Here is a 13,871-nt window from a genome sequence, read left to right on the forward strand (position 1 = left end):
ATGGATTCTGAATATGTAAAAGGATAATTTAGATTTTACTAAAGATTTTTAAATGTATGGCACCCCTCCCCCAACTAAATAGCAGTCCAAATATTTACCATTGGAACCTATGTTTTATTAAGATTACAGAAATATTCTGAAACCACTAGCAAATGTGCCTATTTTAACTATATTCTTATAAAATAACATTTGAGTAGGTGAGCAAATTCTCACATTAAATTGGGCAATTTTGAAGCTCTATCTCCATAGATTTAGAAACAAATGAAGTAAACAAGGAAAATACACACATCTGTAACGAGAGTTGAATCTTCAGTCAAAATGGACAATCTAAAGCCTCACTAAACATGCTTATAATGTACTAGGCATATATGAACTAGCTAATATAACTGTATACAAAAATGACAAAGAAAACCTATATTTTACTATTTTGGGGGTCACATTTAGAAGTCAATAGTACTTAATTCCTTGTCTGAAGAATTACAATGAGAAGACCATTGTGGCTAGGCGGTGGCAGCACACACCTTGAAACCCAGTACTTAGTAGGCAGGGGCAGGCAGATCTCTGTAAGTTCAAGGCCAGCCTGGTCTACAGAGTGAGTTCTAGGACAGGCAGGGCTGTGACACAGAGAAACCCTGTCTTGAAACAAACAAACAAACAAACAAACAAACAAACACCAAAAAACCAAAACAGAAAACCCAGGACAAACAAAAGTGACAAGAAAGAGCAGTGTGAACAGCAGCCGGATAGGAACAGGAATGAGCACTGGAGGGCGACACCACAGCTGCAGCCGGAGGAAACCAACTACTGAACTTTGTGAACTGGAGCTTAGAGTGGTAATGTGTTGATCTCTCATGTACAAGTGACATCACTTTTTAAGTTAGGGTATAAAGTAAATATGCAATTTGAAGAATAACCCCTCTTTTTCAGTAGGCTGCTGAACTTTAACCCCTGTTCCTCAGTAAAGGAATGTACAGATTGTGAACAATTTCATAGCAGCAGAATGTACTCTCAGCAGAACACAGAATCCTGCCTTTTGTGGCAAAGTACAAGCAAGCACTGAGTAAGAAACAGAATTTCCTTACCCTTCTTTGTATAACTTTCAACATAAGAAGCTGTCTTTTTACACTGTGAACTTATTAAAAATTCATAAAACTATGAGAATGTACAGTATACATACCTCCTATGGGGTCAAATGAGTGCCTTTTCATTAGACAAAGAATCTCAAGGCACTTAAGGGGTTAAGACACGATACATGCATTCCTTTACATCAAGAATGTGAAATCACATGATTTGGAATAAGCCAACCTTATGATAAATATAAGTTACATTATTAAATCCAAGAAAATCCATAGATTCATAGTTATAATTTCTATAAGATGCTGGTAAATGGACACTGTGCAGCATTTCCTGGGAACAGCAAGTTCCACTTTCTTCTCCACAGCAGGTCCCTACTGGGATGTCAGGGAAGATGTGCTGCATCCGCAGGCAGTGTACTGGCTAATGTTGAGAATGGTATTGCTAACGTTTGAAAAGTAAAATCTGGTAATCAGTAGAGTAAGTACGTGAACCACTGGAAAGACCAGAGCAGATTCCTGATGTTTACTCCTTTTTGCTTTCAAGGTACAGTTGTGTAACAGAGATGAGAATTCTGAGCCTTGTCTGGGGCAATTCTACCAGAGGGGACTGCATGGCACCACCTCGAAATTCCATAAGTTACCCTGAACATATTCAGTTTCCACTATTTGTTCAGAGCAAAGCAGAAAATAGTAAAAAAAAAAAAAATGTGAGTTATAGGTTTTGAGTGACTTTTTTAAACATAAAGTGCAATAGTGCTGAAGTTTTCGAAGTTTGTTTGAGTTCTTCACTTTTTGTGTGAGATGTCATTTCCTGCAAGCAGTGTCATGGCACAGTGAATGTAACAAAAATCAGTTTCCCAATACTTATCCCAACTGCTTTGTTTTTTCATTTATTTGATGTTGTTAAGGGCTTAACAAAACCTTCTTCATATACTTTCAAAATAGCTTCACAGACAAATCTGTACTGACTCTGAAAAACACAAATGGAAAAGCAGAATCATTATAAAATCCAGGAAACAAAAAACTAGTATCTCACTTATCTTGTTTATTAAAAAAGGAAGGAAGGAAGGAAGGGAGGGAGGGAGGGAGGGAGGGAGGGACGGACGGAGGGAGGAAGAAAGGAAGGAAGTAAGGAAAGTAAAAAAGCACAGAGATACAATTTTTACCAATAGATGGGCAAAAAGTTATAAAAAAAAAAAAACCATATTATACTTTGTTGGCAAAACTCAAGACACTGCTGGTAGGAATGTTAAAACACTGAAACTGTAAACCGAAGTTTGAAAGCATCTAATAAAATGGTATTATTTTACCTTTGGATCAAGCAATCTCACTTCTAGAAAATCTAATTCAAAAAATAAACTTGAAAAATAACTGAAAATATACACTCACTCTTTTAAAATAAAAAACAAAATGAGAAAACATTTAAGTTGCCATCAACTTGCTATATAAAAAGGCTGACCTTAAACTCCCAGAGATCCTCCTGTCCCCGAGTTCTCAGTGCTGGGGTTAAAGGCATGGGCACCATGCTACGTGTCAGGATATTTTATTAAGTGAAAACAAGCAAGGCAATTCAGGCAAAGTGACTTGCGCATATAATCACTACTGGGAGACTGAAGCAAGAGTTCCATAAGTTCAAGGCCAGCATGGGCTACATAATGAATATCAGACCATTTCAAGAAAACAAGGCAAAACCAAAAAGGAAAACAACAACAAAAGGCAAGGAGGGACTGGGGAGATGGGCCAGCAGGTAAGACTATGTGAACAAGTACAAGCACTTGGATTCCTGTCTCCAACACCCACGCAAAAGGCTGGGCATTTACGTGGGTGTCAGGGCAGACACAGGAGAGCATTACGATTTGCTGGCTGCCAGCTGAGCTCCAGGGACAGTGAGACCCTTCCTTACTCATGAGAATCAAGTGGAGAGTGACACAGAAGGACATCTAACAGCCTCCTCTGGCCTCCATACATACTTGCACATTTATTCTTTGTCCCTCTCTCTGTGTGCCACATAAAAACATTAACATACACGGGCACAAAGCTACCCAGAGAAACCCTGTCTCAAAACAAACTAATAAAAACCAAAAAAAAAAAAAAAAAAAAAAAACCCAAAAACAAAAAACAACAACAAAAAAAACAAAAACATGCGAGGGATAAAAAGTATAAGAAGTATGTACAACATTTATAAAAAAGAAGGCAGGCAGATCTCTGTGAGTTCGAGGCCAGCCTGGTCTACAAAGCAAGTTCCAGGACAGGCAGAGCTGTTATACAGAGAAACCCTGTCTTGAAAAAAAAACAAAAACAAAAACAACAAAACAAAAAACAAAAAAACAAACACAAAAAAGATAAATAAAATATATATTTAAAATCTTACTGTTAGTTTAGCTCCCCCAACTCCAGACAGGGTTTCTCTGTGTAGCTTTGGAGCTTGTCCTGGATCTCACTCTGTAGACCAGGCTGGCCTCAAACTCACAGAGATCTGCCTGGCTCTGCCTCCCGAGTGCAGGGATTAAAGGCGTGCATCCCCCCCCACACTAGTTTAGTATTTATTTATTTGTTTGTTTGTTTGTTCGTTCGTTCACTCACTCACTCACTCACCTACCCACCCACCCATCCATCTATCTATCTACTTATCTATTTATTTATTGGAGCTGAGGGCTGAACCCAGGGCCTTGCACTTGCTAGGCAAGCGCTCTACCACTAAGCTAAATCCCCAACCCAATTTTTTTTTTAAAGGAAGAATATGATGAATCTTTAAAATGTTTTCATGAAAGGATGGAGGGACAAGGGAGAAGGAGAGGGATAGAGATCAGACTCCGTCAAATACAACTTTCTTCTTCATTTTTAATGATTTACTTTTTTTTTTTTTCTGTGCATTGTTGTTGTGTTTATGTGAGGGTGTCGGATCCCCGGGAACTGGAATTATAGACAATTGTAAACTACCATGTGGGTGCTAGGAATTGAATCTGGGTTCTCAGGAAGGGCAGCCGGTGATCTTAACCACTGGGCCATCCCTCCAGCCCCTACCTTTCTATGTTTATAGATTTCAAATATAAAATTGACAATATCCTATAACAAATCAACATGCCTATATCTAGCTGATGACATAACCATTTATTTGGAGCAATTTTAAGACAGTAACTGACTATGTTTTGTAGTTACATCCAAGTTCAAAGAGAACTGTGGGAAACCAAGAACTCTTCTAACCATTCTGTGTATGTGATGTCAGCACTGTAATTTTGAGACTGTGACATGTATTCTTGTTAAACAAGAAGAAAAAGGTAAAGAGAGTTAAGTAAAAAACACCATTGTTGAGTGCACATTACATCATAAGTGTATTTCCCTATCTCTGACAATTTAGAGAAACATATCAACAATAACAATACCCCACCCAAGCATTCAGAGAGTAGCATCTAAAGTAATTTCTCAATAAACAGAACCAAGAATTATTGAAAAATTACTGTTTCCAAATCTGGGGCATAAAATACAAAGCTGGGCTTAGCAATGTTTTTGATAGCAAGGAAGTTACTAAAGTTATGGTCCTGAGAAAAGGACTTAGGAACCCAGCATGAGGCTCCTACTGGCCAAAACACAGGACAATTTTGGGCATCACTGAGAAAAGTAACTAGACATGGGTTGAAACACATCAAATATGTTTACATGCACAACTTTTTTTTTTCCTTTTTGATTATTTTTCTTCTTCAGGACAGGGTCTCAATGTGGTGATATTTTATTTGTGCTCTAGCAAATAAAGCTTGTCTGAAAATCAGGAGGAGGAGCTAGTCACTAATTAACCATAAAGGTCTGAAGTTCTGTACAGACAGACAGGAACTAACAGAGCTGGGCAGAGAGACGAGCTCGCTCTCTTTGGGTGGAGGATTTTGTAGGGGTAAGAACTAGTGGCTTGCTGGGTGGTAATGTTGGCGGCGGTGTGTGCCTTTAACCCCAGCATTTGGGAGGCAGAGGCAGGTGGATCTCTGTGAGTTTGAGGCCAGCCTGGTCTACAAAGTGAGATCCAGGACAGGCACCAAAACTACACAGAGAAACCCTGTCTCAAAAAAACAAAAAAAAAAAAAAAAAAAGATCTAGTGGCTTGCTTCTCTGCTTGGCTGATCTGTCAGCTTTTAGCACAATATCTGGCTCTGGTTTTTTTTTTGTTGTTTTGTTTTGTTTGTTTGTTTGTTTGTTTTGTTTTTTGAGACAGAGTTTCCCTGTGTAGCTTTGTGCCTTTCCTGGAACTCACTTGGTAGCCCAGGCTGGCCTTGAACTCACAGAGATCCTCCTGGCTCTGCCTCCCGAGTGCTGGGATTACAGGTGTGCCCCACCACTGCCTGGCTGTTTTTTTTTTTTGTTTTGTTTTGTTTTTTAATAAGACTGTTTAGCAATTTGTACTACATCTGGCACCTTGAACTCACAGAGCTCTGCTTATCTCTGCCTCCAGAGTCCTGGGGATTAATGTCATGCATCACTACAACAAGCTAGACTCACAATCTTTAAATTTTACTAAAACAAACAAACGTCAGTTGCTGGCACTGGTTAGTGAACTGACACTGAACGAGGCTGGGGAACTCAGTGACAGAGCACTTGTGCAGCATGTGTGATGCCCTGGATTCCATGCCAGCACTGTAAAACACAGTAACAAATAAAACAGCACTTGTAAATCAAGGGAAAGAATCAAGTATTTACCTTTAAAGAATCATTCTAGGAGCTGGAGAAATGGCTTAGTCATTAAGAGCACTTGTGGTGATATATTGTGCACCCTAATAAACTTGCCTGAGGACCAGAAGACAGAGCCAGCCACTAGATTAGACATAGAGGCCAGACAGTGGTGGCAAACACCCTTAATCCTATCACTCAGGAGGCAGAGATCCATCTGGATCTCTGTGAGTTCAAGGCCACACTAGAAACAGAGCCAGGCAGTGGTGGCACATACCTTTAATCCCAGTACATATGCCTTTAATCTCAGGAAGTGATGGCAGGGCAGAAAAAGGCATATAAGTTGTGAAGAAACAGGAACTCACTCTCTTTAGGCTGAGGATTTCACAGAGGTGAGAACTAGTGGCTGGCTGTTCTGCTTCTCTGATCTTTCAGCTTTCACCCTGCTATCTGGCTCTGGGTTTTATATTAAAAGACCATCTAAGATGCGAACAACACACACCATCTACTTTTCAATGTCCTGGGATTCCAGTACACACTCAGTAGCTCATAGCCATCTCTAACTCCAGCTCCAGAGAGTCTCATCCCTGCTCTGGCCTCCAGGGCCACCTGACACACACATGTTGTACATACATACACGCAGGTGAAAGCTTTATACATAGAAAATAAAAATAAATACATGTTTTAAAGTATCATTCTATTTAATAAATGAAGTAGCTGAATATTAATTTAGGAGCAACCCAGTAAATGCTAAAACCAAGTAAATACACAGGATGCCATTATTCCACAAACCCGATGAATAATGGATAGAGGCATATATCACCCAAGGATGCTGATATCACAAGAAGAATGATAATCAAACATCATGTGCTTCCTGAGGAAAGAATTACCAACCTGAACTGTTTAAGCCCATGGCTCCATCTGTCACTTTGAGGAAATACAGACAGCAAGCACTATTTTGAGGCTATAAACCAAACCATCGGAGACTCAGGGATTGATAATTGTACAAGTAACCTGGTTTGTTCATTAAATGAAATGGAAAAACAACAAACAAAACAAACAAACAAAAAACAAAAAAAAATGATAGAAGGTACAGGAGGAGGTCTTTGATGAAAAGAAATTTAGAATTTACAAGACATATAAACTAATTCAAATGTGTAGCCTTGTGGGGGTTTGAAAAAAAATGTTCCCCAAAGGGAATGGCACTATTAGACAGTGTGGCTTGTTGGAGTAGGTTGGTCTTGTTGGAGCAAGTGTGTCACTGTGGAGGCAAGCTCTGGGGTCTCATATATGTTCAAGTTACCACCATTGAGACAGATCACTTTCTGTTGCCTTCAGACCAAGCAGTCGAAATCTCAGCTCCTTCTCCAGCACCATGTCTGCCTTCATGCCGCTATGCTTCCCACCATGATGATAATGAACTAAACCTTTGAACTGTAAGCCAACACCTCTATTAAATGTTTTTGTTTATGAGAGTTGTTGTGGTCATGGTGTCTCTTCACAGCAATAGAAACCCTAACTAAGACAAGGCCATTATTTGAACTAAAAACAATCATTGAGATTGTTATGACCCAGCAACTCTACTTCTGGGTACATATCTGAAAAAAACAAGCTGCAATCTCAAAGAGATATTCTGTATACCTTCCATCATGGCAGCTTTATTCATAATAGTTGAAAGCTAGAAACAAGCCACATGTCTACCATCGGAGAAATGATCAAACAAAATGTAGTATATGAAACAAGGGAGTATGGTTCACCTTTGAAAAGAAAGGAGATTCTGGCATGACTACAAATTGGGTCAACTATGAAGATACTAACTGAAGTAAGGCAGTCAGAAGTAGATAAGTACTATATGAATACTTATATGATACATCAAACTCAGAAATAAGAAGTAGAATGGTGATTACGAGAGGCTTGGGAGAATGGGTATGAAGAATCATTTAATGGGTATGAAAAAAATCCTAGTTCTATGACAATGGCTATATACGCAATACTATTGAAATGCATACATAAAATATGGTGAAAATGGTAAGTTTTGTTATGTGTATTTTATCACAATTAAAAAGGGAGGGGAGACCCAAAACCTCTGTGCACCTGACTTCGCCCCACCTGAGTCACACTCAACCTCCAGGCCCAGACGAACCCTGGCAGATCCTACTTCATCAGCACCCTCCTAAATCCTCAGATCTAGTCTAGATCCTACATCTGATGCCTAGTCTGATGAGCCCTACCATGATGTCCCCAGTCTCCAGCCTCCTGTATGTCAGCCTGCCCCCGTATCCACCTGACTTCACCCCATTCTCACCACACCCACTCTTCAGGACGAGCCTGACCTGCACATCCTACGCTGTGTCCACACCAGACACAGAGTAAGTGAACATTCATAAAAATGAAAGCAAAATGAAAACCCAAGACAAAGTCTATCAATCCCTGACAAAATATATCAGTCCTATAGATTAGTCCTACAACGTCTAATGAGAATTACCTACATGAAGGCCAGGACACAGAACTTAAAAGAACAATCATAGGCCAGGTGGGTGGCGCACACCTTTAGTCCCAGCACTCTGGAGGCAGAGGCAGGTGGATCTCTGTGAGTTGAAGGCCAGTCTGGTCTACAGAGTGAGTTCCAGAACAGCCAGGGCTATTACACAGAGAAACCCTGTCTTGGGTGGGGGTGACACATGACAAAAACAAAACAAAATAAAAGAAGATATAATTAAATAACTCAATGAACTTATAGGAAATAAACTTAAAGAGAATAAATGCCTGAGTGTTGCACAAGAAAAATTCAAATAAGGCTGAATGAACCAAGATAATATACAGGGTTTAAAAACTAAGTTCAATTAAGGGAAATATTAAAGAGAACTCAAACTGGAATAAAGTTGGAATTGGAAAACTTAGTAACCCAATAGAAAAGTCAGAAGGCCTTACAAATGGAATGGATGAAAACAAAAAGTACAGAGAAAAAGTACAAGCCACGTATAAAATATAATAGATTTTTTTTTTATAGTGGAAACCAGCAAAACTGTCTGCTATAGTTGAAAGAAAAGAAAAACTTTGCATGATACAAACAGGCAAAAAGAATTTGTGTTCAACCAACCAGCCCTAAAGAGACTCCTGGAAGTAATACTTAGGCCTGAAGAAAGAGGTGAGCAGAGAAAGAGACCGGAGGATGGAGACAAACGAAGCTATAATTCTTGAACCACAAGGTACAACTAACAATACAAACAGCAAATTAATAAATAAATAAGATGACTGCAATCAATACACACCTTTCAATAACAACTAGAAATATTAATGGCCTCAACTCTCCAATCAACAGACACAAAAATCTATCCTTGGCTGTCTACAAGAAACTTACCTTAGCTTTAAAGGTAAGTACCACTTTAAAGAAAAGGATGGAAACAAGAATTCCAAGCAGTGGGACCAGAAAGCAAGCAGGCATTGCTATCCTAATACATGATAAGATAGAATTTAAAACTAATCAGAAGAGATGAAGGATACTTCATTCTAAAGGGAACAATTAAGCAAGAAGACATAACAATCCTAAACATAACTGCACCAAACTCTGGGGTACTCCATTTCATAGAAAGTGTATTACTGAAATTAAAACACAGACTAATATCAACCTATTAATATCAGGTGAGTTTAATGTCACATTTTCTCCAATAGATAGGTCATCTGGTGAAAAAAACATCAGAATTAAATAACATCATACATCAAATGGACTTAACAGATGACTACAGGATATACCATCAAATACTAAAGATTATATATTCTATTCCGCAGCCCATGGAAGGTTCTTTAGAATAAACCATCCTGGAGCACAAAACAAATATTAAGAAATTAAAAAACCTAAAAGAATTCCATGTATCCTATCTGACTTTAATTCGAGAAAACTGACAGTAAACAAACCTCTCTAAGCACACTAACTCATGGAGATCAAACAACTGAATGACAAATGGGTCAAAGAAGAAGTCAGAAAGACATTGTAAAATCCCTAGAACTAAATGAAAATGAAAACACAAACTATCAAAACCTCTGGGTCTCATTAAAAGCAGTCCTATAAAGAAGGTTTATAGCTGGGCAGTGGTGGCAAAAGCCTTTAATCCCAGCAGAGGCAGGCAGATGTGATGTCTGTGAGTTTGAGGCAAGCCTGGTTTACAGAGTGAGATCCAGGAAAGGCACAAAGCTACACAGAGAAACCCTGTCTCGAAAAACCAAAAAAAAAAAAAAAAAAAAAAATCAGGAAGAGCACAAATTAATGACTAATGATGTGCAGCTCAGGAATTTCTATAAATGAGAACAAAACTAATTCAAATCTAGTATATGCCAAGAAATAATAAAAATCAGAGTAGAAAATCATGAAATAGAAACAAAATCATACAGAGAATCACTGACTCTAAGAGTTGGTTTTCTGAGAAGATAAAAACCACACACCACCAACAAAAATGCCGAGAGAGACCATGGGTACGCCCACTACAAGAGCCTCAGAGAACACAAATATCTAGGAATAGACCAAACCAAGGCCTCTACCATGAGAAATCAGAACAGATACCAGACTTCAGTAAAGTTAAACAAATTTGGTTGTTTATTTATGTGGTGTTGGGTACTTAATTCCTAACCTAAATTTGGGTCTTAAAGGACATCAATAAGGAAAAACAAAGTAAAATAAAACAAAACAAAACTCCCCACAAAAGGGCCAGCAAGTTTGATAAGCCAAGTTTGGTCCCTGGGACACACAAGGAGGAAAAGAGAACCTACTTCTGTAAGTAGACCCCTGAGTTTCACAGATGCACCATTGCATGCACATACCCATCCACAACAAGTAGCACACACAAAATAAATGGGAACATTTTAAAAACAGAAATGAAACAAGAAGAAAGTGTTTGAAAACATAGATTTCATGTAAGATTTGCATTTAGAAAACATAAATCCAACAAAATGACAAATAAAAATGAGCAAAACAAATTTTACATAAAAGACACTTGACATCATTGCTATTAAGAAAATGCAAATCAAAGTCACAATAACACTTCATATCCATATACAAAACAAACTCTCTCCTAAGGTAAATGTTGATGATGTTAAGGACATGGAACCCTTATTTTCCACTATTGGATATAAAATGTTGCCTTTGACTGAGGATGCAGCTCAGTGGTCAGATGTGGCCTAGCTCACTGACCCAACAGCTCTACTTCTGAGTATACCCAACAGAATAAGAACATATGGTACATAAGTGCTCACAGTGTCAATCTAAACATTCATCTATCAATAGAGAAATACACAAAATGTGCTAAACATATATAATGAAAAATTAGTCAGTAATACAAGGAATGAAGTACCAATATACACTGGAGTATACATTAACTGATTCATATGTGCTTAGCCTGGGGTTAAGGGATAGATAGTTAAGGAAGGTATCAGGAAAGAATGGGAATAAGTGCTTATTGAGTAAGGAGATTTTTAATAGGATGATGAAAATGTTCTAAAAATACAGATGATGGCAAACCTCTGTAACATACTGAAAAACCACTGAAGTAAAGCTTTAAAAGGGTAAATTTATGGCATGTGAATTGTATTTCAATAAAGTTGTTCTAAATTTCACAAGGTTTTTTATGAAACTGAAAAACTGAACACTATTTGATAATATTAAGAAATTACAATTATATTTAGGTGAGATAATGGTATTTTTTAAAGAAAAATACAATTCTTATCTTTTAGATACATATTAAAATATTTCTTACATCCAACATTTGTTTTAAATAATAAGAAATTGAGTGTGTAATAAATAAAATGTTGGGTATTTATAATGTTTTTATTAATTACAATGTCAACTTTTGAGTAAGTTTGAGATTTTCTGTATTTAGAAGCTTAGAAAATGACAGTCATTTTTAGAGTGCTTATAGTCCAGACAGCATCAAGTAAACTTGTTGCCACTAACAATGCCAACATCTCACTTTGGTTTAATTAATACAATAACCAATCTTAGCACTAATTTTAAAGTTTCTTGATTCTTTTGATTCCTAGCGCAGAATGAAAGTCAGTGGAGAATATAATGAATAAGCAGCCTAATTTCTAGGAATTTTGTCATTGTTACGCAATTTAAGTTCCTAGGAAAAAGAAAGGCTTTCCACCACAACTGTGGTCCTAAACAAAGTCCTACTAAGACTCTCCAGCTTAGCCTGGCTGTGATGGCACATGCCTTTAATCCTAGCACTCGAGGCAGAGACAGGTGGATCTGTGTGAGTTCAAGGCCAGCCTGGTATACAGAGTGAGTTCCAAGACAGTCAAAGCTACACAGAGAAACCCTGTCTCGAGAAACCAAAGACTCTCCAGTTTAGGGATGCTCTCACTGACAGCATTCCTCGAGGAAAATACTCAAAAGAGTTGCCACGCTAAGCCATCTACATGTTGGCAAAGCTGTCTCTGTAAAAGGCCAGATAGTAAGTATTTCAGACATTGTAGGCCATAGGTATCTGCTGCTTTACTGTGCTGTTGCAGCATAAAAAGCAAACAGAGCTGGGCAATGGTGGCATACACCTTTAATCCCAGCACTCGGGAGACAGAGCCAGGTGGATCTCTGAGTTCAAGGCCAGCCTGGGCTACAGAGTGAGATCCAGGAAAGGCGCAAAGCTACACAGAGAAATCCTGTCTCAAAGAAACAAAACAAATCAAAACAAAAAAGCAAACAGAGATGACACCTAAAAGGATGAATATGGCAGCCTTCCACTATATTGTTATGTCTAATACCAAGTGGTAGTGACTATTATAATACAGAATAATAGCTTCTGAGTAAGAATTAAAAAGACAAAAGTATAATTTAGAGGAAGACTTTATGGCATATACTTGTCAGGAGGCTGAGGAGTTGGAGCCCAGCCTGGGATACATAGTTGTAGGCGGCCTGGCTACATGGTAGGACCCTGTCATATATGTGTGTGTGTGTTTGTGTGTAAGATAAAAAGATAGAGAATGAAGATTATAACTAGATCCACCATGTTTAGGAGATACATGTACATATGAAGTATAGTGCTTACAGGTGTTTGGATCATCATAGCTCTTTGATCTCTCATTGTTCTTACAATGTCTAGTGGATAAATTGGCTGATTGCATTCAATGAGACACATGGCAGTTTCCATTGTAATAAGAACCCCAGTCCTTCCGATTCCAGCACTAAAAGAGAGAGAGAGATGTGTAAAGTTTTAGTGGTGCAATTGTGAAACTTGTGGAAACTGCACAAATATCAAAGTATCACATCACAACAAAGAAAAACAATTTCATTTTAAGGTTTTATTTCATAAAGCGAGCAAGTCAACTGTTAAATATTTTAAACCATTTTAAAATGCAAAGTAGATCTAAAATAATACATCATTAACAAATACATAAATGACAATTATGGTGTTTTTTTTTTTTTTTGAGCTGAGGATTGAACCCAGGGCCTTGTGCTTGCTAGGCAAGCACTCTACCACTGAGCTAAATCCCCAACCCGACAATTATGTTTTATAAGGTAATGTTTTAAACAAAGTTAATTTATATCAAACTTACCATTCAGATACTTAAAAAAAAAACTCCCAAGACATAATCTATAAGCATAACTATAGCACCTACTGAAGATTTACTACAAAGAAGCCACCATATCTCACCATTCTTGATACTGAATCTTACTTGTTTTTACAGAAATACTTTATTTTTATGTGTATGAGTGTTTGCCGACATGTATGCAAGTGTACCATGTGCATGTGCCTGGTGCCCACAGAGGTCAGAAGGTGGTAACATCCCCAGCAAAAGGAGTTACAGGTAGTGAATAGTCCCCATGGGAGTGTGGGTATTGAACCCTGGTCCTCTGACGAAGAACAAGTACTCCTAACTACTGAGCCATCATCTCTCCAGCCCCGACTTTGGCCTCTTCATTGTTTTAAAGTCACAATTCAAAACGATGGGTTTCATGACATTTTCCATGCATAACAAGATACTTTGCTCATATTTAACTCCCTCCCACTACACCCCCCATGGTCTCCCTCCACCATCAGTACATTTTTGCTTTCATGTCATATGTATATATTTAAATCCAAATTCTCTATGATAAAAAACATGGAACACTCTATCCTTCCCATTAACTCCCTCTCTTCCCTTCCATTCTTT

The 13,871-nt window shown here is 38.1% G+C and overlaps 1 protein-coding gene across 3 annotated transcripts in view; it reads right to left on the bottom strand.

Moving 5' to 3' along the window:
• Positions 1 to 658: 658 nt before the first annotated feature.
• Ptpn4 (protein tyrosine phosphatase non-receptor type 4) overlaps positions 659 to 13,871 on the bottom strand; it is a 183,348-nt gene continuing 170,135 nt past the window's right edge. For all 3 annotated transcript variants that reach the window (XM_036202734.1, XM_036202731.1, XM_036202732.1), the window contains 2 exons: positions 12,767 to 12,902; positions 659 to 2,046 (listed from right to left, as the gene is read on the bottom strand). In XM_036202734.1, coding sequence (XP_036058627.1) covers positions 1,963 to 2,046; positions 12,767 to 12,902 — 220 coding nt within the window. In that variant the 3' untranslated portion in view covers positions 659 to 1,962. The remainder of the gene's footprint in view (positions 2,047 to 12,766; positions 12,903 to 13,871) is intronic.

The sequence above is a fragment of the Onychomys torridus genome, chromosome 11 (assembly GCF_903995425.1).
Source record: "Onychomys torridus chromosome 11, mOncTor1.1, whole genome shotgun sequence".
In the NCBI taxonomy this organism is placed as follows: Eukaryota; Metazoa; Chordata; class Mammalia; order Rodentia; family Cricetidae; genus Onychomys; species Onychomys torridus.